The sequence below is a fragment of the Chelonia mydas genome, chromosome 9 (genome assembly GCF_015237465.2).
Source record: "Chelonia mydas isolate rCheMyd1 chromosome 9, rCheMyd1.pri.v2, whole genome shotgun sequence".
NCBI classification, from domain to species: Eukaryota; Metazoa; Chordata; order Testudines; family Cheloniidae; genus Chelonia; species Chelonia mydas.
Genome location: NC_057855.1, coordinates 5,550,382 through 5,572,477, shown reverse-complemented (window position 1 = coordinate 5,572,477; position 22,096 = coordinate 5,550,382). Strand labels below are relative to the sequence as shown.

Genomic DNA, 22,096 nt, shown 5'->3' with positions numbered 1-22,096 from the left:
CTGGGATCCCCAGGCCTCAACGCCCCCCTGCTCTGCGACAGCCCCTCCCTCCTGCTCTGCCGGAACTGCCCTGGGGGGCCACAGCTCAGTGATGCCAGCTGGGCCCGAGCGATGCTGTCTGTGCGAGGCGCAGGAATCCCCATATGCGGGGGGCAGAGGGTGTCTCCCCTCCCCAGAGGGGCCAGGCCCAAGAGTGCAGGCCCCAGGGCACGTGGCGTGGGGCTGTGCTAGGTACCTGGCTGCCGCTGAGGCCGACCCACGGCTCTTGCCCGTAGGTGAACATTTCCCAGAGAGTAACCCCGAACATCCAGGTGTCGCTGGCGTGCGAGAAGGTGCGCGTCTTCAGGCTCTCCGGGGCACACCTGCAGAGAAGGGCTGGCAGAGTTACTGACGCCCCCGCAGGCGGCCCCATCCAGCCTGGCAGAGTGGGGCTCCCTGCTCAGCTCCAGCCCTCTGGGGTCCCCCAACACAGGGGCCGAGGGCCAGCCAAGCCAGCTGCCCCCAGGACGCCACTTCCCTCTCCCTGGAAGGGGGCTGGCAGGACGCCCAGCTGGAGGGACAAGGAGGCGTGGGGGGGTGAGCCACCCACAGCTAACAGGCCCCAGGCACTGAGCTGCGTTCTGTGGGCCGGCGAGCTGGCAGGGGGGTGCTGCGAGAGAAAGGCACACGGCGGGAGCTCACCAGGCGAAGGGCACCTTGCGGTGCTCCTGCATGACGTAGTGGTCGTCGTTCTTGGGCAGCGCCCGCATGAGCCCGAAGTCGCCGATCTTGACCAGGTCGCTGGAGGCCAGCAGGATGTTGCGGGCAGCCAGGTCGCGGTGGATGAAGCGCTTGGACTCCAGGTAGGCCATGCCCTTGGCGATCTGGATGGCGTACTGGCACAGCGTGGAGATGAGGAAATGGCCCTGGTTCTTCCGCAGCCGGTCCAGCAGGGAGCCCAGCGGGGCCAGCTCCGTCACCTGGGCAAATGGGGGCAGAGGGGTTGAGTCAGGCCCCAGCCACGGAGAGCGGGATGGGGGGCAATCCATGGGGATGGGCTCCATTCCTGTGGTGCCACTGGGCTCTGCACCCACATAGCCACACGCCAGTCTATCCCTGCCCCATGGTGCCCCAGGGCTCTGTGCCCACACACCCACGCGCCAGGCCTGGGGGTCCATCCCGCCTGGAGGAGCCAGCCCTCAGCACCAGAGAGGCAGTTGCCCCCCCAGCCATTCCCTTGGGGCTGGGCCGCCCGGGGGCGGGGGGGGTGAATGCCCCCGCATGCTCTCACACTCACCATCTTCATGGGGGGCGAGAGCACCACGCCGTAGAGCCGGATCAGGTTGCAGTGGTCCAGAGAGTGCATGGCATTCACCTCCCGGATGAAGTCGTCCAGCGCCTCCGGCTGGCTCAGCACATCCGTCTTGAGACACTTCACAGCCACGGTGAGCTGCGGGAAAACACGGGCCAGTGAGGTCCCTGCAGCAGCTCCCACCCCAGGGGACCAATTTGCTCACCTCTGGGGTAGGCCGTAGCGGCCGGCATGCAGGGGATGGGTATTCACACAGTCCCCCAAGCCCACCTGCCACACCCCAGGCATGGGAGTGATGGGGAAAGGGGTGGCACTGGCTGCAAAGAGTATCGACCCCAGCACCGCCTCAGGCTGGGAGACTCAAAGGCAGGCCCTGCATGAAAGGAATTAGTGGTCCCAGTCCAGTCTCTAGGTCCACATGGCCCCGGGTCGCAACAGGGACAGATCCAGAGTGGAGGGCAGGGGCCATGTGGGCCAGAAGACTGACCGTCCCGGGCCAGGCATGAGGAACGGTGTTGGGGGCAGTGCCTGGCACCCAGGGGGTGGGCGCCCTGGCAGGGGCAGAGCCATCTGCAGATTCGGGGGCTAGTAGGGGTGGACGGTGGTGCTGGGATCCCGACTCGATGCCGACGGGGAAACTGACCAGCCTGGATTCGCTGCCCCAGCCCAGCGAAGGGCCTCAGCCAGGCAATCCTGAGTTAGCCCCATTTCCTGCTGGGATCACGCAGCCCCTCGGGCCGTGTGCTGGGTTCGCCCTGGCGTGCTCCGGGCCCCTTACCATCTTGCCAGTGGGCGTGCCCCACTCGCCGCGCCGCACCACGCCGAAGGAGCCATCGCCCAGCTTCTCGAAGAGCATCAGGTCCCTCTCGCTGATCAGGCAGGTCAGGGCCTGCTGCCCCTCCTCGGCGGGGGACGGGCTGGAGAGCTTGGGGAAGGGGGGCTGGGGCTGGAGCGGGAACTCTGCCTCGGGGCGCTTCCCGCTGAACACCTGGACAGACAGACAGGCAGAGGCGTGGGTCACAGGCACGTGGGCTTGGGGATGGAGAGACACCACCAGTCAATGCCCCGTGATTCCGCCAGCATCAGGCAGCCCCTCTATGCACACCTGCCTCTGGCCCCGACATCAGGGACTGCAGAGCCCACGGTGGGAGGAGGGTTTAGGGCAGCACCTTTATGTAGTCAGAGCAGAGGATTGGGAGGGTTCGGACTCCTGGGTTCTACCCCCAGCTCTGACTCACAGCCCCGCTCTGTGCCTCAGTTTCCCCATCTGTAACAGCAGCACTGACCTGTCTTTGTAATGGAAATCGAGGGCCAGCATGCTGAGGGAGGGAAAGGCAGCCCAGGCTGGCGTGTGGGCAGAGCCAGCCCAGAGGTGTCAGGTCCCAGGGCAGGGATGGGACGGGCCCTGGGGCAGGGTCAGAGCCTGCTATGGGACAGGACGGCCCAGAGGAATGGGAGACAGCGGTACGAACAGACCCAGCAGCCTGCTCCAGCCCCGTAGCGCATGCCCAGGCCTGCGGCTGTAAGGTCTGACCAAGCTACTAACACCCCTGGAGTGGCATCGCACCAAAGCCCTCGCAGGAGGCAAAGGCCGGGGCAGCTCCAAGCACTTCTCTCGCTCTGTCCTTGGCAGCTGTTGTCTAGTGCCCCTCACCCACGAATCCATGGCACTTCACCTGCCGTCGCCCTTCTGAGCCCACCAATGCAGCTGCCTCTGGGGTGGAGCGCGGCAGCCGTTGAACAGGCACACACAGCAAAGCTTCCCAGCAGTTTGGGACAGGAAAAGGAAGACAGCATATCAGCTGGAGTCAATGCTGACCCTGTGCTGAGCTGGGCGGTTGTGCTGCCGTGCCCCAGCGGCGGCGCTCTCCCACCCGAGTCAGTGCCCCATTGTGAAACTGGGGGGTGCTGGCCCAGGGAGCGGCATGAATGACTCAGCAGGGGGCGCTGCTGCCTCCAAGCTAGCACGAAGCCCAGATCCCCAGTGGGGTGTGGGGAGATGCCCTCTTTCAGATGAGCCCTGGCCGGGCGCTCCGGCTGAGGCAGCCCCCATCGCGCTGATTGCCCCGGGGAGTTTCAGCAGGATGCGGATGCTCGGCCACTTCCTGTCCCCAGCTGCCCAAGTACTGCTGGGTGCTGATACACAGCTGCCACGCTCTGCCCCAGAGGTGGCTGCATTTCCCTACTGACAGCCTGTGATACTGCTGAGTGGGTGCCAGCCCAGCACTTATCACAGGGCCGACGCCAGGCTCCATGCTCCGGACGGCCCCAGAACGCTTCCTACCCCTCGGTCCCATGCTGCTGACCCTACTGGGTTCTCCTCTGGTCTGTGCCCATCATCTTGGCTTGAGACCCAGCTCTCCACGACAGGGACCACCGCCCTTGGTGCGTTTGGCACAGCCCTGGCACAGCGCCAGTGCCACGGACGTGTGGGTAAGAACAAAAGCAGGGTGCAGGCCACGGACAGCATGGATGGTGCCCGGGCAGAGTGCTGGCTGAGACGCCCATTTGAGTCAGGGGGCAGCACCCTTGGGCCCCCCAATCTCATGTGGCTGGCACCAGAGCGCACCCCTTGGGAGACGACAGACTCGCTGCACCCTGAGGGGGCTCTCCCGGGCACCGTGTGCGGCAGCACCGGGCAGTGATGCATATTCAGCTACTTAACACTTAACTGGCCTCCGGGGGCACAGACTGATCACCGGGGGAAGGAATTTCCTGCCTGCCCCTCGGGCAGAGGGGCACTCACCAACGCCAGCGCCAGCCCCAGCCAGCCAGCTCCCACAAACAGCCAGCCAGCCAGTGAACTGACCCTCCGACCCGCAGGGTGCCCCGTGCACGCTGAGGGGCAGCCGGTCGCTGCCCTGGAGCCCGGTTATTGCAATCCACCGCCTCGCGATCAAAGGACCCTGCAGCCTCTGTCAATTTCTCTCAGCCACCCACTTCTTCCAGAGCTAATGCCAGGGCTGGGAAATGAGCTCCCAGCGCAGCCCGTGCACTGGGAGGGCTTGGGGCACGTCACAGAGCCCTGGCCCAGAACTCCATTTTCCTAGAACTGGCCCCCCTCCTCCCACGCAGGATTCCCCCCTGGACACGCAGGCCCTGCTTCCGGCCAGCTGTGCGGCGCCACAGATAACGGCAGGACTACATTTCCCAGCAGGCTCTCTGCCGCCCACGTCTTCCCCCTGCTCGCCAGCAATTGGCAGAACGCCGCCTGGCCCCAGCCCAGGCAAGGGTTGCCAACCCTCCAGGATTGGCCTGGAGTCTCCAGGAATTAAAGATTAATCTTTATTATGTCACGTGATGAAATCTCCAGGAATTCATCCAACCAAAACTGGCAACCCTAGCCCAGGCTGTTCCCCTCTGGGGATCCCGCAGAGAGCCTGGCTCAGGGTGAGCGGGTGTGAGGAGCTTCCCTATCCTCAAAGCAGGGACACAGACAGCGGCGAGGGCTATGGGAGGCAGCAGATGGCAACGCCGCTGGGCATCTAAAGCCACTGGGCCAAATTCCAGCCTTCACTGCCCTGCGCCCAGCAGGGCTGCGCCGGTGTGTCTGGGGCACTCTCTGCAGCCTCAGGCCAGTCCCGCGGCCGCTCTGCGTTTCCCCATCTGGGAAATGGAGCTGCTGGTGCCAGGGCTCTCACCCGTGAATGGCCCAATGCCCCCATGGCACCAGGCTGCTGCGCCAGCTCCCCGCTCTACATCCCGCTCAGCCTGGTGCCCCGGGGTGCCCCTTCCCAGGCGTTACCTTGCTCATCCACGACTTGCGCTTGCATATGGCTTTCCTGCGCTTCACGGCTTCCCACAGCCGCCGCTGGCCTGCAGAGACAAAAGGACGGTCACAGAGCTCATCCTGTTCCCTCCTGCAGCACCCCTCCGCCAGCTCCAGAGGGGAATCTGCCTCCACCCCACCCCAGGATGTAAGGCCTTTGTCTGCAGCCAGATTAAAAGAGCAGCCATTAGCTAAGAAGCAGGAAGTCACATCCTCACATTCCATCTAAATTATATTAAAACAATGTAATACCAGGCTGTTAAGAAGGAGATCCTGTCCTAATGGCACCTACTATCACCAGATAAAGAAACAGATCTTAAGATGGTCAAAGAAAACTTAGTTTGATAGCATCCTGTCTGTCAAGAAATCACTTATCAAGAGTTGTGGTTGTGAAATCCTCATTTCTTTATTGTTTTGTCATTATGGTCCCCACTTCTCTATTGTTTGTCTGTATGGTCTCTGTCTGGTTCTTTAATTGTTTCTGTCTCTTACATAATTAATTTTGCTAGGTGTAAATTAATGCAGGTGGTTAGAGAATTTTGTTACACTATGCTAGGATTGGTTAGTAAAATTTTAGTATAACGATTGGTTAAGATATAGCTAAAAAGGACTCAAATTTCACTATATTCACTGCATCCGATGAAGTGAGCTGTAGCTCACGAAAGCTCATGCTCAAATAAATTGGTTAGTCTCTAAGGTGCCACAAGTACTCCTTTTCTTTTTACTATATAAACTGGGGTCCAAAAGGAAATTCTTTGGGAACCAACTCCAGGACACAGCCTCAAAGATCAGAGCAGCCAGACCTCAACACTCTGCCAATGACATTGTGCAGAACCTGGAGTGCCCCAGATGGACCTGATCCTGACTGGCCACCCAGAAAAGTTCATCTGTCTTACTGGGAGTGGTGAGCACTGTGTGTAGCGTGTGCAGTCTGTTTTTGGTGATTGTTAATAAATAGAGGTTATGTAGGATATCATTGTGTAAGGCTCTTTCACTGGTAAAAGACCCCATAAACCTGCAAAAGATTACGCCCTGAGCCCACAGGGAAAGGGTGTTTGCCTGGAGCCCACAGAGGGGTAAAGTTAGGTGCTTTTTGCCTGGAGCCCTAGGAACTGGGAAAGGGTGGGGATGCCTAAATTAAGAAGGTTATGCCTGGAGCCCTAGGAACTGGGAAAGGTGGGTACCCTTGAGTATGTGAGTAACAGAGAATTTTGTGTGGTAACAAGGACAGCCAGACCCCCGAGAGGGAGCCCAGCAGGACTTTCTGGAGGACCGGGAGCCCTGCTGGAGAGGTGTTAACTCTACAACAACAAACCTGGAGCGCCAACAACAAAGCCATGTGATCCGGGGGAGTGGGGGGGGGAACACTAGCAGAGAGAGATGCAGCGCTGATTGCGCGTTGGGTGGGGGACCAGCAGAGACAGATGCAGCGCTGATTGCAGGTGCAGGAGGGGGACCAGCAGAGACAGATGCAGCACTGATTGCAGGTGCAGGAGGGAGACCAGCAGAGACAGATGCAGCGCAGATTGCAGGTGCAGGGGGGGGACCAGCAGAGACAGATAGGGCGCAGATTGCAGGTGCGGGGGGGGAACCAGCAGAGACAGATGCAGCGCTGATTGCAGGTGCGGGGGGGGAACCAGCAGAGACAGATGCAGCGCTGATTGCAGGTGCAGGAGGGGGACCAGCAGAGACAGATGCAGCGCAGATTGCAGGTGCGGGGGGCGGGGGGAACCAGCAGAGACAGATGCAGCGCTGATTGCAGGTGCGGGGGGGGGACCAGCAGAGACAGATAGGGCGCAGATTGCAAGTGCGGGGGGGGAACCAGCAGAGACAGATGCAGCGCTGATTGCAGGTGCGGGGGGGGAACCAGCAGAGACAGATGCAGCGCTGATTGCAGGCGCAGGAGGGGGACCAGCAGAGACAGATGCAGCGCTGATTGCAGGTGCAGGAGGGGGACCAGCAGAGACAGATGCAGTGCAGATTGCAGGTGCGGGGGGGGAACCAGCAGAGACAGATGCAGCACTGATTGCAGGTGCAGGAGGGGGACCAGCAGAGACAGATGCAGCGCAGATTGCAGGTGCGGGGGGGGAACCAGCAGAGACAGATGCAGCGCTGATTGCACGTGCGGGGGGGGACCAGCAGCGACAGATGCAGCGCTGATTGCACGTGCTGGGGGGGGACCAGCAGCGACAGATGCAGAGCGGATTGCAGGTGCGGGGGGGGACCAGCAGCGACAGATGCAGCGCGGATTGCAGGTGCAGGGGGGGACCAGCAGAGACAGATGCAGCGCTGATTGCAGGTTCAGAGGGGGACCAGCAGAGACAGATGCAGCGCTGATTGCAGGTGCAGGGGGGGGACCAGCAGAGACAGATGCAGCGCTGATTGCAGGTGCAGGGGGGGGACCAGCAGAGACAGATGCAGCGCTGATTGCAGGTGCAGGGGGGGACCAGCAGAGACAGATGCAGCGCTGATTGCAGGTGCAGGAGGGGACCAGCAGAGACAGATGCAGCGCTGATTGCAGGTTCAGAGGGGGACCAGCAGAGACAGATGCAGCGCTGATTGCAGGTTCAGAGGGGGACCAGCAGAGACAGATGCAGCGCTGATTGCAGGTGCGGGGGGGGACCAGCAGAGACAGAGGCAGCGCTGATTGCAGGTGCAGGGGGGGGACCAGCAAAGACAGATGCAGCGCTGATTGCAGGTGCAGGGGGGGGACCAGCAGGGACAGATGCAGCGCTGATTGCAGGTGCGGGGGTCGACCAGCAGAGACAGAGGCAGCGCTGATTGCAGGTGCAGGGGGGGAACCAGCAGAGACAGATGCAGCGCTGATTGCAGGTGCAGGAGGGGACCAGCAGAGACAGAGGCAGTGCTGATTGCAGGTGCGGGGAGGGGGACCAGCAGGGACAGATGCAGTGCAGATTGCAGGTGCGGGGGGGGACCAGCAGGGACAGATGCAGTGCAGATTGCAGGTTCAGAGGGGGACCAGCAGAGACAGAGGAAGCGCTGATTGCAGGTGCAGGGGGGGGACCAGCAGGGACAGATGTAGCGCTGATTGCAGGTGCAGGGGGGGATCAGCAGAGACAGATGCAGCGCTGATTGCAGGTGCAGGGGGGGACCAGCAGAGACAGAGGCAGCGCTGATTGCAGGTGCAGGGGGGGACCAGCAGAGACAGATGCAGCGCTGATTGCACGTGCGGGGAGGAACCAGCAGGGACAGATGCAGCGCGGATTGCAGATGCAGGGGGGGACCAGCATAGACAGAGGCAGCGCACATTGCAGGTGCGGGGGGGGGGACCAGCAGGGACAGATGCAGCGCTGACTGCAGATGCAGGTGGGGACCAGCAGAAACAGAGGCAGCGCAGATTGCAGGTGCGGGGGGGGACCAGCAGGGACAGATGCAGCGCTGATTGCAGGTGCAGTGGGGGGACCAGCAGGGACAGATGCAGCGCTGATTGCAGGTGCAGGGGGGGATCAGCAGAGACAGATGCAGCGCTGATTGCAGGTGCGGGGGGGGGGACCAGCAGGGACAGATGCAGCGCTGATTGCAGGTGCGGGGGGGGGGGGGGGGGACCAGCAGAGACAGAGGCAGCGCTGATTGCAGGTGCAGGAGGGGACCAGCAGAGACAGATGCAGTGCGGATTGCACATGCGGGGGGGAACCAGCAGGGACAGATGCAGCGCAGATTGCAGGTGCAGGGGGGGATCAGCAGGGACAGATGCAGCGCTGATTGCAGGTGCAGGAGGGGACCAGCAGAGACAGATGCAGCGCTGATTGCAGGTGCAGGGGGGGATCAGCAGGGACAGATGCAGCGCTGATTGCAGGTGCAGGAGGGGACCAGCAGAGACAGATGCAGCACGGATTGCAGGTGCAGGGGGGGACCAGCAGAGACAGATGCAGCGCTGATTGCAGGTGCGGGGGGGACCAGCAGAGACAGATGCAGCGCTGATTGCAGGTGCAGGAGGGGACCAGCAGAGACAGATGCAGCGCTGATTGCAGGTGCAGGAGGGGACCAGCAGGGACAGATGCAGCGCGGATTGCACATGCGGGGGGGAACCAGCAGGGACAGATGCAGCGCAGATTGCAGGTGCGGGGGGGGCCAGCAGGGACAGATGCAGCGCTGATTGCAGGTGCAGGAGGGGACCAGCAGAGACAGATGCAGCGCGGATTGCAGATGCAGGGGGGGACCAGCAGAAACAGAGGCAGCGCAGATTGCAGGTGCGGGGGGGAACCAGCAGGGACAGATGCAGCGCGGATTGCAGGTGCAGGGGGGGACCAGCAGGGACAGATGCAGCGCAGATTGCAGGTGCAGGAGGGGACCAGCGGAGACAGATGCAGCGCGGATTGCAGGTGCAGGGGGGGACCAGCAGGGACAGATGCAGCGCTGATTGCAGGTGCAGGAGGGGACCAGCGGAGACAGATGCAGCACGGATTGCAGGTGCAGGGGGGGACCAGCAGGGACAGATGCAGCGCAGATTGCAGGTGCGGGGGGGGACCAGCAGGGTCAGATGCAGGGCAGATTGCAGGTGCGGGGGGGGGGACCAGCAGGGACAGAGGCAGCGCGGATTGCAGGTGCTGGGGGGGGGACCAGCAGGGACAGATGCAGCGCGGATTGCAGGTGAGGGAGGAGCAGCAAGGGGGCCTGGGAGGAAGTCAGCGGTCATACGCACCAGGCCGCCCCATGCCGATCTTCTCCAGATCCTCATTTTTGACGTACTCGAAGTGTGAGAGGCGGGTGACGTTGAGGTCATCGCGGATGCGCAGGAAGTACTGCTGCAGCTGCACCTCGGCCAGGAGCTCCAGGAGCCAGTCTGTGCCCTCGTCCGACTCCATGCCACAGGGCAGCGTCTGCAGAGACCAGAGAGCGGGGTTAGGGGGCAGCCTGCAGCTCCGGGCCCCGACTGCCCTGTCTCAGCACACGCCGGCCGGGGAACCTGTCTCCCCCGAACGGCTACCGGGGCCCCCGATGGAGGCATCGCTCGCGTGGGACGTCCTGCTCAGTCCCAAGCCCTGTATGGCTAATAGTGGCTGGAGCGTCTCCGCCAGCTGCACCAGCTGAAGCAGCGGCCGTGGGCTGGTCATAGCGGCAGCCGTGGATGGGCACACTTGGCCCTACTACGCGCCCTGCCACACCCGGGACGGGCAGAGCCAGGGGACAGAAATTCCCGGGGACCAGATTTTGCTCCTGGAGAAGCCAGTGAGACTTTGGCCATCGCCTTGCCCAGTGACAGGATCCACCCCAGAGCCAGCAGGGCTGTCCCAGGCCACTGGGCTGCCGAGGTCGAAGCAGAGCCTGGGATAGACAGGGAGAGGGGATCTGCGGCTACACGAGGCCTTCAGAGGTACCAGGGCACCCACTGCCTGCAGGGGGCTGCCCGAGGCGCCAGCGGCTGCTGGGTGGGCTATGGGGGAGCACTGCCAGCTGGCCCCCCTCACCACTCAGCAGGACATGACCTAAGGAGCCATATGAAAATCCCCTTCCCAGCAGCCCCCTTCGCCCCAGCCGGTGGCTCGGCTCGGCTCCTCCACCACTGGGATCTGACCCGGCAGGCCAAGGCCCTCTTCTCCTGCCAGGCCCAGGTGCCCAGTGTCTGGGCAGCACCTGGCATCTGGGGGAGATTTCACTCCAGAACTGAACCCCATGATGCATGACTGCCCAGGGGACTTTGCTGCCCATGGGAAACCCAGTCCTCAGCCCTGCAGTGCCCAGCCCAACAGTCCCCACCCTGGCTGGGACCCGGGCACGACGGGCGCCATCCACAAGGGTATGAGAGGCTGCTCTGTTGTTCCCAGGCAGGTGCCCACGAGGGCAGCCCAGAGACCCAGCGCTAGAGAATAACGAGCCGCTCGCCACCCGGGTGCAGAGAGGACAGGCCAGCCCTGCCCTGTGCCCCCCACCAGGAACCAATGGCAGCCCCGTCACCCCGCCATACGTCAGCCAGGCACCAGGGAGCGGCTCACTGCTCCCTGTGCCACGCTCCTCGTCTGCAGGGCACACAGATCAGAGGCAGCAGTGCAGGCTGGGAGCAGCTGCATTCCCCCTGCCCTGGCAGCGAAGGCCCCGTGCCCACCGGCAATGCCTGGGAGAGGGGAACCCTGGCTGAGACGTGTGCTCACGGGGAGAGCTCAGGTGGTGGAGCTGCTCTGGGCTGGCATGGGAGCACAGAGCTTGCCAGGCCAGCCGCTGGCACAGCAGCAGTGCCAGTCTGTGCCCCCTGCAGCACACGGAGCTCCCCCGAAGTGGGGGGGCGGGGGGGAGCCTGGTTTGAAATCCTGGAGTCCCAGGGTTCATGGAGGGTGGTGGAGAGGCAGGGCACACAGCGGGCAGCATTTCAAACAAGCTGCAACTTGTGCTGACCTGCCATCAGCTCCTGACCCCGGCCGTTGGGGTGTGAGTGGGCAGAGCAGCCGGGGAGGGGCCAGGAGGTTTTGCTGCCCTCCCCAGTGGCCAGATGGTGCCCATCGGCGTCACTCCCCTGCCCTCCGACCGAAGCTCCTGGTTATCAATAGCACAGAGAGGGATAAAAGCACAGCTGCGTTAGGCCACTGCAGCTGGCAGGGGTGCCAGGCTCTCACCCTGCCGCCCACCAGGGCTCAGCACCCCCCGGCACCGCCGCGGCACGGCACGCCAGCCAAGGCACGGGTGGATCTGCTTCCCGTGCCCATGTTTGGGATGGAAACTGGAGACGGCAGGTCTGGGTTATAAAACAGAGCGTGTGCCCCTCCCACCCCGATCCTGGCCCTCCGGCCAGTGGGGCCTGGGCACATGGGCATGGACGTCCCATGCGCCCTGCTCCATAGACAGGTTCTGGCTTCCCCTCAAAGCCAGTGTGTCCCTGGGCCTATCTGTCTGTCCGTCCCTGGCGGCGTCTGTCCACAGCCAGCTCCAGTTCTCCCGTCTGGCTGCCAGCTCCGCCTCACGAGCAGAGGGTCTGCCCCCCGTTCTGGGCGGCAGGAAAGGCTGGCGCTGCCCATGAGGCTACGCAGGGACATGGCTCATGGGTGGTGCTACATCTTTGTCTTCATTGAGGGGGACAAAATCCCCCTGGCATCCTGCACCCCCCAAGGCCGTCACAGGCCAGGCCCAGGGCAGCGCTCAGCTGGGCACCCCTTCCCCATCCACTTCGGCAGCATGGCTGTGCTGGTCCGCACCCTGCACCGATGAGACCTCCTTGGGGGCCAACTCCCAGAGCAGCGTGACCCCAGGCTGGCTCTGCAGGGGCCCCGAGCTCCCGGAGGGGACTGTTCCCTAATGTTTGGAGAGGAAACCTGCTACTGCCCCTGGAGGTATGGGCTGTCTCCCCAGTGCTCCTGTCCGTACCCCACGCACCCTGACATCCGCTCCAGAAATGACATGGCAAACCGGGAAAGCACCAGCCTGGCCTGAGCCAAGCCATCGGGGCTGCCCCTGTGCGCCCCACACCCATGGGCCCCTCCAGCCCCAGAGCTCAGCTGCCCTGCAGTCACCATGCTGGGCAGAGCTCTTCAACGACTGACGGCCCCCGCTGCAGATCTGCCCTGTCCAGCCTCCTTCACCCGCTTGTTCCATTTCCAGACATGTGCCTCCCACCTGCGCTGCCCTTCACGCCACCCCCGGACACGCTGCCCTGCGGAGAGGCTACAACCCGGCTGGCTGCGTCTCCTGGCTCCCCAGCTGAGCTCTTCCACCAACCGCGGACAACCCGTGCTGCCAGGAGAACCCCTCCTCTGGGCACAAGTAGGGCCACGGCCTCCCGCTGTAAGGTCTTCGGGGCAGGGCCCACCTGGGTCTGTGCTGTGCCTGGCACCATGGGGGGCTGGGCCATACAATTATCGAGAAGCAGAAGACAGGGTGCTCCCTCCCTCCCCTCCAGTGGCACCCAGCACTTCGCCCCCCTCCCACTCCATCCCGGGACCCTCCCAACTCTGTTTGCAGCACCTCCAATCTGAGGGGTATCACTCCAGGCCAATCTGAGCCCCCTAACACAGCCCCCCCTCCCCCACCATCCACAGACACAGCCCGGGGCTGGGGCTCTGTCTCCGGAGCTCTTGGGTTACAGCCAACAATTAAAATTCCCCGCAGTATAGTCTGGTCTAAAAATACGGAGGGTGGGTGCGGCCGGCAGCCAGCCGGGGCACGGCCAGAGTGTCCCAGCTCCCGTGGGTGGGGGGGCAGTCGCCCCATTGCCAAGCTGGGGCACAGCCCAACACATGTGGTGAGGTGCAAGCGACACACGGAGCAGGGAGCCCCAAGGATGGTGCAGGGCTCCCTGCGGCCGGTAGAGTCAGGTGGGGGGCGTCCGAGCTCTGCCCCTGTGAGGGGGAGGGGCTAGGGCTCTGGGCGGCGTCAGACCTCCTGGGCCAGGCAGCGCTGTGTGCCATCCCAACCACAGCCCCCCCATCCAACAAAACCCTGCCACGCCACCCGCAGCCCCCCAGGGCTCGGCTCACGCTCCATGGCATGCAGCGGCCAGAACAGAGCAGCCCCGGGATGAAGGGGCGGGATGCAGATCCGACGCGTCGGGGGGCTCACCCGTGGGAACCGAGCCGAAATCGACTTACACGATAGACCCGGAAGCGGGCCAGGAACGGGAAGGAGCGGCGCAGCACTTCGAAGCGACGCATCTCTCCTCCGCCACGCCGGGCACCGGTGGGAACAGGGGGCTGTTGGCTTGGGGAACCCCTATTCTCTATGCCCCAGTCACTCACGCGAGGGGGACCAGGTCAGAGGAGAAGGGCCCTTCCAGGATTCCCACCGGGGCCTCGGGCATTACACGGCTGTCACTGGTTCCACGAATGCCGGTACTGGCGGCAGGCTGGAGCTCCGGGCTGGGTGAGGGGCTGTCGTCTCCGCGTGCCCTGCACAGCCTGGGGAGTGCAGCCGCAACCTCTAGACAGAATAAAAGGATCCCGCCTGGCGAGAGGAGAACCACACGGGAGCCTGCGTGGGTGTCACCCCAGATCAGCCCCTCACGGGCTCTCTGTGGCACCCCAGCCAGCCCGCTGCCCCTGTGCCATGCCAGGTGGGTGGCAGTCTGCCAAGGCCCCGCAGGCACGCATGCTCGGCTCCACCGCGTGGGGACAGCTCCTCCGTAAAACCCAGACGGTGGATCGGTAACCCGGGGGAGCCACAGTGGCCGGCTGGAGCGCAGCGTCACGGTACGGCTGAATCTGACATCCGCGCAGAGGGGCTGCGAGACATCGGCAAGCCTTTGAGCCACGCTTTAAAGGCTTCTCTGTCCAAAAAACCGGAATCTTCCCGGGGGCACCGCTCTCTGTGGCCCAGCTCTGTGGACCCTGCAGCCTGTCCGCAGCCGAGAGGCTGTTCCTGCTTTCGCGGGCCGGACACTGCAGGGCTTGTGTGTGTGTTTGCCTTGAGCCCACCCCCCTCGCTCCGCTCCGGTCCACAGTGGCTGGCTCCCACCCTCTCTCCCCGGCCGCCAGCTTGGCTGGAACAGAGACTCGATGGTATTTGCAGGGAACACTTTTTGATCAGCAGCCAAGAGGTCAGATTTAACTGCGGGCTGGAGAGGCTGTTTCCGGTGGGCCTCTGGCTCGGGATTTCACACAGCTCCTCAGTCTCCTGCACTCTTGCTTAGCCCTCCAACAAGGCACCCTGTCTACAGCCTCCCCCGTGCATCTCTCCACGACACCCCCCTGCCCGCTCCCCCACGCACAGACTGCACCGAGGAAAGGAAAATCTCGGCCTGCTCGCAGCGACCTGGATATCCGAGCCGCAGTGTTCACATTCCCCAGAGGGTTTATTTTCGTTCGCTTTGGCCAGGCTCGGAACCACAGTCCAGCTCATCTCCTCACACTGTGATCCCTGCTATTCAGAAGCCAAGATGACTGGGAGCCAGGACTCCTGGGTTCTATTTCTGGCTCTGCCATAGAAATGCTGCTTGGCCTTGGAAAAGGCTGTATGCCTCAGTTTCCCCATCAGGAGAAAGCTACTAACCCAACTGGCAGGCCACGTAATTAGCGTGCCTCCAAGGAAAAGCATTCATGGGCCCAGATACCCTGGTGATAGGTACATGCAAAGCACTATTAACAGTTCGTAAACACCCCATGTCAATGTGGGAATCTCTCCCCCAGACGTCACGGAGATCAGCCCATTGCAGCCTCATGCACTAGCCCTCCGAGGGCTCCAGGAGCCCCCAGGGTTTCGACGTGAGCCCATGTCTGCTCTCTGGGTGCACACAGTGCCAGATGGCGCTACCCGACCAAACGGTGCCACGCACAGAATCTCTGCCTGCGGCCAGGGCTCTGCAGTGCACGGTTCGGCTGCCCCAGCCGAACCGAGAGACAGAGGTTGAGAAGGGAGGCCCCTAGTCCAACCCCTGAACCAACCATTGCCCACCAGGGAGTGCACAGAGGACGACCTGCTGTAGGAAGGGCCAGTGGGTGGCTGAGTCACAAGAATCCCCTCTTCTCCCCCAGGCAAGTCCCACATGTCCAATAACCCCCAACCACCACCAGCCTCACGCTGTGCCATGGGCCTTCTCCACATTCTTCTGCCCCAGGGCCGTCTGGCTAGGACCAGGGCCAGAGCCACCATTGCTCCACCGACCTCCAGTGAGATCAGGGGAACTCCATGCACCTCCAGTGCTCCCGTTCTTGGGGAGTCCGTCAGCTCCCATGGCCCATTCCCAGCCCCTCTATTGGCAACACCCCGGTTAGGTGCCATGCATACAACAGGGGGGGAGGGGTTGGGGCAGGACACAGCAGCTGGGGGATGAGCCTTTAGGGCCAGGTTCCAGGCTCCCGCCCAGTGATCCAGAGGGAAGGAAGCAGAACGTGCTCCAGAGAAACCCCGTCTCAGCTGAGCTGTCAGGGGCTCACGCCACTAACTGGGAGCCAAGTGCTATTGGCTTTAACAGACCTGGAGCCCACTGGCAAAGAGAAATCCCCGCTCCCCAATGTAGGGCTGTTCAGAGGCCAGAGCAGAGCCTGGGAGTCAGCAGCCCTGGCCAGGCACGATGCCGCTGTGTGCCTCAGTTTACCCCTCTGGGGATAATGGCAAAAACCTGCCTGACAGGAATTAGCTGGGCAGATCTTGCTCTCAGCTAACTTCAGTGGGAACAGGACGGGGCACTTGGGCTGAGAAGTGCTTTGAGATCACAGGGTGAACGGAGCTATAGATCCTCTGACAGTGCTGCCAGCTTGGTAGCAATTTCTCTTCCCTGCCCATACCCCAAGCAGCTCTCTAAGACCAGGCTCTGAGTCAGGGCTGAACCCGAGCCCCCTTCCAGCCACACACAAACCCATCAGGCCCTGGGTCTGAGGACCCTGCCAGGGGGTGGGTCAGAGCCTGAGGCCCGCCAAGCCCTGCCATTTTGCAGTGTGGACACAGCTGGAGCTGCGGAGCCGAGTCAGTATGGATGGGATAGCACGGCTGGGAACCTCAGGTTACAATGCCGGAAGGACGCACAGGCTGGGAACTCCGACTCCCAGGAGCCGGCTGTACAATGCCAGGTGGATGTCCCCAGGGAGGGAAGGAGGCAGGCCGCTGCAGGGTGGGACCACAGGGTGGGACCCTGTGGCCACAGGCATGTGGCTGCCCTGGGCCTGCTCAGGTCTGGGAGCTCCCATGAGACAGCAGAGTGGGAAGGGAGGGAGGAGAACATCCCTTTAGTCCTAAGGATGGGGGGCGGGGGAGTGGAGCTAGCAATGAAGTCTGGCTTCACGGCCGGGTGTTAGCAGGGCTGGCCCCAGCCGCTCTGGGTACAGGGACAGAGGGGGTGAGAACAGCACTGGACAGCCCCCTTTGGAGACAGCCCAGTCGCCATGCACACAGGCAGGATCTGCCCCATACGGCTGCAGAGAACAGGGCAGTTGTCAGCCCTGCCGCCGTCGGGCCCGCACTGCCAACAAAGTGCCCGGCTGAAAGACTGGCCCCCGCGGCCGGGTGAGCCCAGCTAGCCCCAGTTCTGGGCACTCAGCATCACCAGCAAAGGGGATCTCGCAGCCATCCGCAGCCCCCGCCAGCTGGGATGGGGCTGGTCCCTGCTTCCCTGAGATTCCGCCTGGGGGCCCCCCTCCCAGTCCCGCCTGGGAACTCAGCCAGGTCACGCCAGGGAACGTCTCCCCCTCCCCAGCTGCAGGCAGGACCATAGCAGGGCATTTCCTGTGCTCCCCGCCGCCCCGCGCACCTGCCAGATGGCTCAGTGTGGGGGCTTGTCCCCGGTCCAAGCCGGGGGAGCAGCACTGGCCTGGCTCCCTAACACTGTGTCCTTGTCTTGCCCGCGGTTCCAGCCGGTCCCGCGGGAGAACAGCTGGCTGAGGGCGCAGCCAACAGCTCCATGGAGATCGCTGGTGCCGTGAGAGAGAATAGCCCAGGCTCTGCCCTGCCCTCCTCTGCCCTCACCCTGCAGCCCCCCAGGGCCTGTGCACCTGGCTGCGGCCCCTGCTCCGGAACAGGGGGGCTGCTTTCCGACCTCTCCTGCGGAAGCTGGAGGGGGTGGGAGGAAGAGAGCTTGGCCAGCCAGATTTCCCCAGATCAAACACCTGGTAGGTTTCATACCCCTCGGCCTGCATCTTCAGCGCCCGTTGCTAGATGTGGGTCAAGGATAACCTCGTCCGCAGCACAGCGCCCCCTGGCCCTGCACTGGGGCCAGTGCCCCCTGCTGAGCCCCCCACCCTGCAGCACAGCTCTCTGGCACTACACTGGGGCCAGCTCTCACTGAGGGGAGAGCGCCCCCTGCTGAGCCCCCCACCCCACTCTCCCCCACAGCACCCCTAGCTCAGCACTGGGGCATTGGGGCCAGCACCGACGGAGGGGCCAGTGCCCCCTGCTGAGCCCCCACCCTGGTCCCTGCAGCACAGCGCCCCCTGGCACTGCTCTGGGATACTGGGGCCAGCACTGACTGAGGGGCCAGCGCCCCCTAGTGCCATACTGGGGTACTGGGGCCAGCACTGACTTAGGAGGCAGCGCCCCCTAGTGCTATGCTGGGGTCCTGGGGCCAGCGCCCCCTAGTGCCATGCTGGGGTACTGGGGCCAGCACTGACTTAGGGGCCAGCGCCCCCTAGTGCCATGCTGGGGTACCCAGGCCAGCACTGACTGAGAAAGCTCCCTGCTGTGTCATTGCTCCCAGCAGCACGTTGTTGGCAGCCGAGAGCACCTAGCCCCTTGCAGGATCAGCCCCCCAGCTCCAGACTCCTCCTCTTGTCCCCGGCTGGGTCTTACCCATGGTGCTTTGCACACACGGGGAGTCGCTCGGGGCCGTGCTCAGGGTTTGACCATCCCGTCTGCAGCTCCCCCAAACCTAGCGCAAGAGGGGGAGCGACAGGCACCTCAGAACCGAGTTGGGCTGCCAAGCCAGTGGCCTCTGCACCTGCCCCCCAGGCCCAGCCCTCTTCTGTCCCCACGGGGCACCCTTCCCTGGGGCAGCTGCAGCTGCCACCTGGCCAGGCAGGCGTGGAGCTGTGAGCTCCCAGGCGGGGTGCTGTCAGCGGCAGTGGGCTGAAGGTTTGGGGCTGGCACTAATTCCCATACACCAGACTCCCAAAACTGAGCCCCCTCCTCCCCCCCGACCCCTCCTCAGCAGCCTGCACGGCTCATTGTCTTCCATGCACCGCTCGCCTTTCGCGCACACAGACAGGCTGGCGTTGCTCTTCGCAGTCTGGCCCCCCGCCCCATGCTCCGCTGAGCCGGGAACAGTTAATGGAACATGTGCGCGGCCCCCTAGGGGCACGGCCCATGTCCGGGCCCGGCCCTCAGCTGAGCCGCTCTGGGAACTGGGGCCCAGCGAGCCGGGGGAGGCCCTGCACACGGGGGAGCTGTGCGGCACTAGACCGGTAGGAGGGTGCGTCCATACTACGGAGTGGGCTTGTTAGCGACTGAGGCACTGTGCTCCCCGCTGGAGCGAAGGGTTTCCCTGCGGGGATGGGCCTGGAGATTGGGGCAGCATCCGCGTTATGACTCAAGCCCTGAGACGCAGGGCAGCACGTGGCCAGTGCGGCTCAGAGCAGCTGCCCCGTCCCCGCACACAGACGTTAAGAGCAGGTGCAGAGGGTCACACATCACACGGCCCTGCCCCCCCACTCTCCAAACACCCCCCCAACCGCTCCACCAGAGCCCTCCAGGGCTGCCCAGTGCCCCAGGCTGCTGCATGCACCCTGCCCCACAGCCTGGGACAGCAGGTCACATTTGCACGGTGGGCAAAGGAGGAGCGGGGTCACTTGTCCCCAGACCGGAGAGGCCCAGCCACCGGCCCAGCCCCAAAGCCACAGCACGGTCGCTGCCCCTCTTCCTAGAGATGGGGGTATCCCCCAGGCGTGTGCACGGGCCCGATGCTGCCAGGGGCTGAGCGCCTCCAGCCCCAAAGCTGCAGTGGGAGGCGAGGAGCAGGAGCAGGCCCCACCCGAGCCTGGAGGGGATTTTCAGCCACATTGTGTGTGGGGAGGGCAATGGGCCAGGAGCTGGTGTCTCCTGCTTCCCCTATTACACAGCGCCCTGCAGCTGTGGCGAGGGGCTCATTGGCATGCAGGCCCAGGCAGCGCTGCGGGGAGCGGGGCCAGCTCAGGGCTGCCAGGCACCACCATGCCAAGGGCAGAGCAAGGCCAGCCCCGTATGCAAGGGACTCCCTCTCCCCCCAGGGCCAGCACGCTGGGGGGGGGCACAGGCTGGCACAAAGGGGGGCTGGGACACAGGCTCCCAGCTGGCCCCATGCCATGGCCACAGAGGAGAGTCTCTCCCTCCGACCCCTGCTGCGCCAGGAACCTGGCGCGAACACACTGCAGCTCTGCACCCGCAAACATGCAGGCCAGCATCTGAGCCAGTGTCCTGGGCAGCTGGTAAGGCCCCAAACCTCAGGCTACACAGGGGGCAGACCTCCTACCCGCCCCCAGGCAACAGAGGCAGCGCAGGCTAGTGGGCAGAGCAAACGCCTGGGAGGCGGGAAAAGAGGACAGGGGCTCAGGGAATTGGCAGCCTTGGGTTCAATTCTCTGCTCTGCTGGACTCCCTGAGTGAGCTTGGTCAAGTCACTCTGTGCCTCAGTTTCCCCAATAATGCCCCTGCTCTGCCTCCCGGGGGGGTGGGGGGTGGCGGAGCTGACTGCTGTGGGTCTCTGTCAACCGAGCACAGCCCTGCCGATAAACTGACCTGACGGCGGGTGAGCGGCAGCACAGTGGGGAAGGGGTTAAACACAGAGTGCAGAGACAAATCTCTGCCCTGGCCCAGCCGGATTCCAGCCCGGGCGATGGGAGCCAGGAGACGCCGGAGCCAGGAGCACTCCACAAGCAGCCAACTGAGGGGCTCCCAGTGGCAGCACCCTCCCCAACCCACGGTAGCGACGAGGCCAGGCTCTGCTCGCCCCAGGATCTCCACCGTGCTCCCACGGCCTGACGCCAGCCACGAGCAGCTGCGCAAGGGAACAAAGCAGGGCCTTGGCCGCTCTCGCCCGGCTCCAGCTCAGTGTGGACAGGGTTACAGCTCCCAGCTATTCACCAGCTCTGCCCCGAGCTGCACAGACCTGCCCAGCCCCCCATAGCTCCCAAACCACCAGCCTCTGCCCCCCAGCAACAGGGACAGCCCCGATGAACTGCACAGGCCCCATCCTCTCTCTGGGCCCCGCCACCAGCTGGCAACGCCATCTGCCCCCACACCTGGGAACCCGACAGGTCCTTCAAGAAACCCGGCTGCTGGCTGCACTGATGGCCCTGGGCTGTGATGGCATGAGACCTGCCCAGCCCTGACCACGTGCTCAGCGTTGCCCCATGACATCGCTCAAGGTCGAGCCATGCAGGAACGGTTCACCAGCCAGAGCAGGACCCCCCTGCCGTGTCCCCATGCCGCTCATGGACAGAGCCCCCCTGCTTCCGCCATTCACAGACAACGCCCCCCTGCCACGTCCCCCTCTCCTCCCCACTGACCACAGACAGTGCCCCCCTGCCATGCCCTCCCCCCCACCATCACTTACGGACAGCGCCCCCCTGCTTCCCACCATTCAGACAGTGCCCCTTGCCATGCCCTCCCCCCCATCACTTACGGATAGTGCCCCCCTGCTCCTCACCATTCACAGACAGCGCCCCCCGCCATGTCTCCCTCTGCTCCTCACTGACCACAGACAGTGCCCCCCCGCCATGTCCTCCCCCCTCCATCACTTACGGACAGCACCTCCCCCTCTTCCCCACCATTCATGGATAGCGTCCCCCCACCACATCCTCTTCTGCTCCCCACTATTCACAGACTGTGTCCTCTCCAGCTCCCGCCACTCATGCACAGCGACCCGCTGCTCTTCCCCATTCACAGACACCGCCCCCCGCCACGTCCTCCACACCCCACACCGCTTATGGACAGTGCCTCCCCCTGGCTCCTCACCATTTACAGTCAGCACCCCCCGCCACATCCTCTCCACCCCCTGCCACTCACGAACAGTGACTCCCACTCCCCACAATTCACAGAACGCATCCTCCCCACTCCCTACCGCTCACGGACAGCGCCCCCCGCCCCATCCCCCCTTGCTCCCCACCGACCAGACAGCGCCCTCCCCACCGCATCCCCCCTGCCATCATATACCCACCCACCCTCCCCCTCTAATGCACTCCACATACCCACTACACACCACCCCCTCTAAACATTATACTCCTTACATACAACCCTCCCTTCCCTAACACCACCTCCCAATTCGCCCACATCCCTCTACACAATACAACACCCCCCACACACTGCCCTTCCCCCCACCTCTCCAGAAGCAGGAAGGCTTGTGGGTCCCATCACCTGCCCAGCTGAGGGGCCCTGGTGGTGGCGCTGGTTTTGCAGAGCATAGACTGCAGGGGATGGGGAGGGGGCATTTCCCATCCTTATTCCAGAGGCCCCGTGGGCAGCCCTCAGTCAATGCAGCCAGCCTGCGACAGCCCAGGAGAGATGCCCAATGGCAATGGAGGGGCACCTGCTTATGGCAGGGGCTGGCCCTGGCCCTCACTGATCCACCACTCTGGGATGGCTGGATTCATTCTTTGACCTCGGGCGAGTCCCACAGGCCAGAAGCCGGCACGTTCACAGGCTGGCCACTGCTTTGCTGCCCCTATGTCCGGGACTCCCACTGGGGCCTGACTCTCT

At 63.7% G+C, this 22,096-nt stretch overlaps 1 protein-coding gene across 20 annotated transcripts in view; it reads right to left on the bottom strand.

Annotated features, from left to right (window-relative positions):
* Positions 1-22,096, bottom strand: part of TNK2 (tyrosine kinase non receptor 2) — an 80,034-nt gene that overhangs the window by 26,497 nt on the left and 31,441 nt on the right. For 16 of the 20 annotated variants that reach the window (XM_043522512.1, XM_043522511.1, XM_043522515.1 and 13 more), the window contains 6 exons: positions 9,724-9,901; positions 5,037-5,107; positions 2,070-2,279; positions 1,277-1,429; positions 682-959; positions 236-362 (listed from right to left, as the gene is read on the bottom strand). In XM_043522512.1, the coding sequence (XP_043378447.1) occupies positions 236-362; positions 682-959; positions 1,277-1,429; positions 2,070-2,279; positions 5,037-5,107; positions 9,724-9,901 (1,017 nt within the window). Of the gene's footprint in view, positions 1-235; positions 363-681; positions 960-1,276; positions 1,430-2,069; positions 2,280-5,036; positions 5,108-9,723; positions 9,902-13,594; positions 14,413-22,096 lie in introns of those variants that run through there. The other 4 variants (XM_043522518.1, XM_043522524.1, XM_043522525.1 and 1 more) reach the window with 4 other exon arrangements.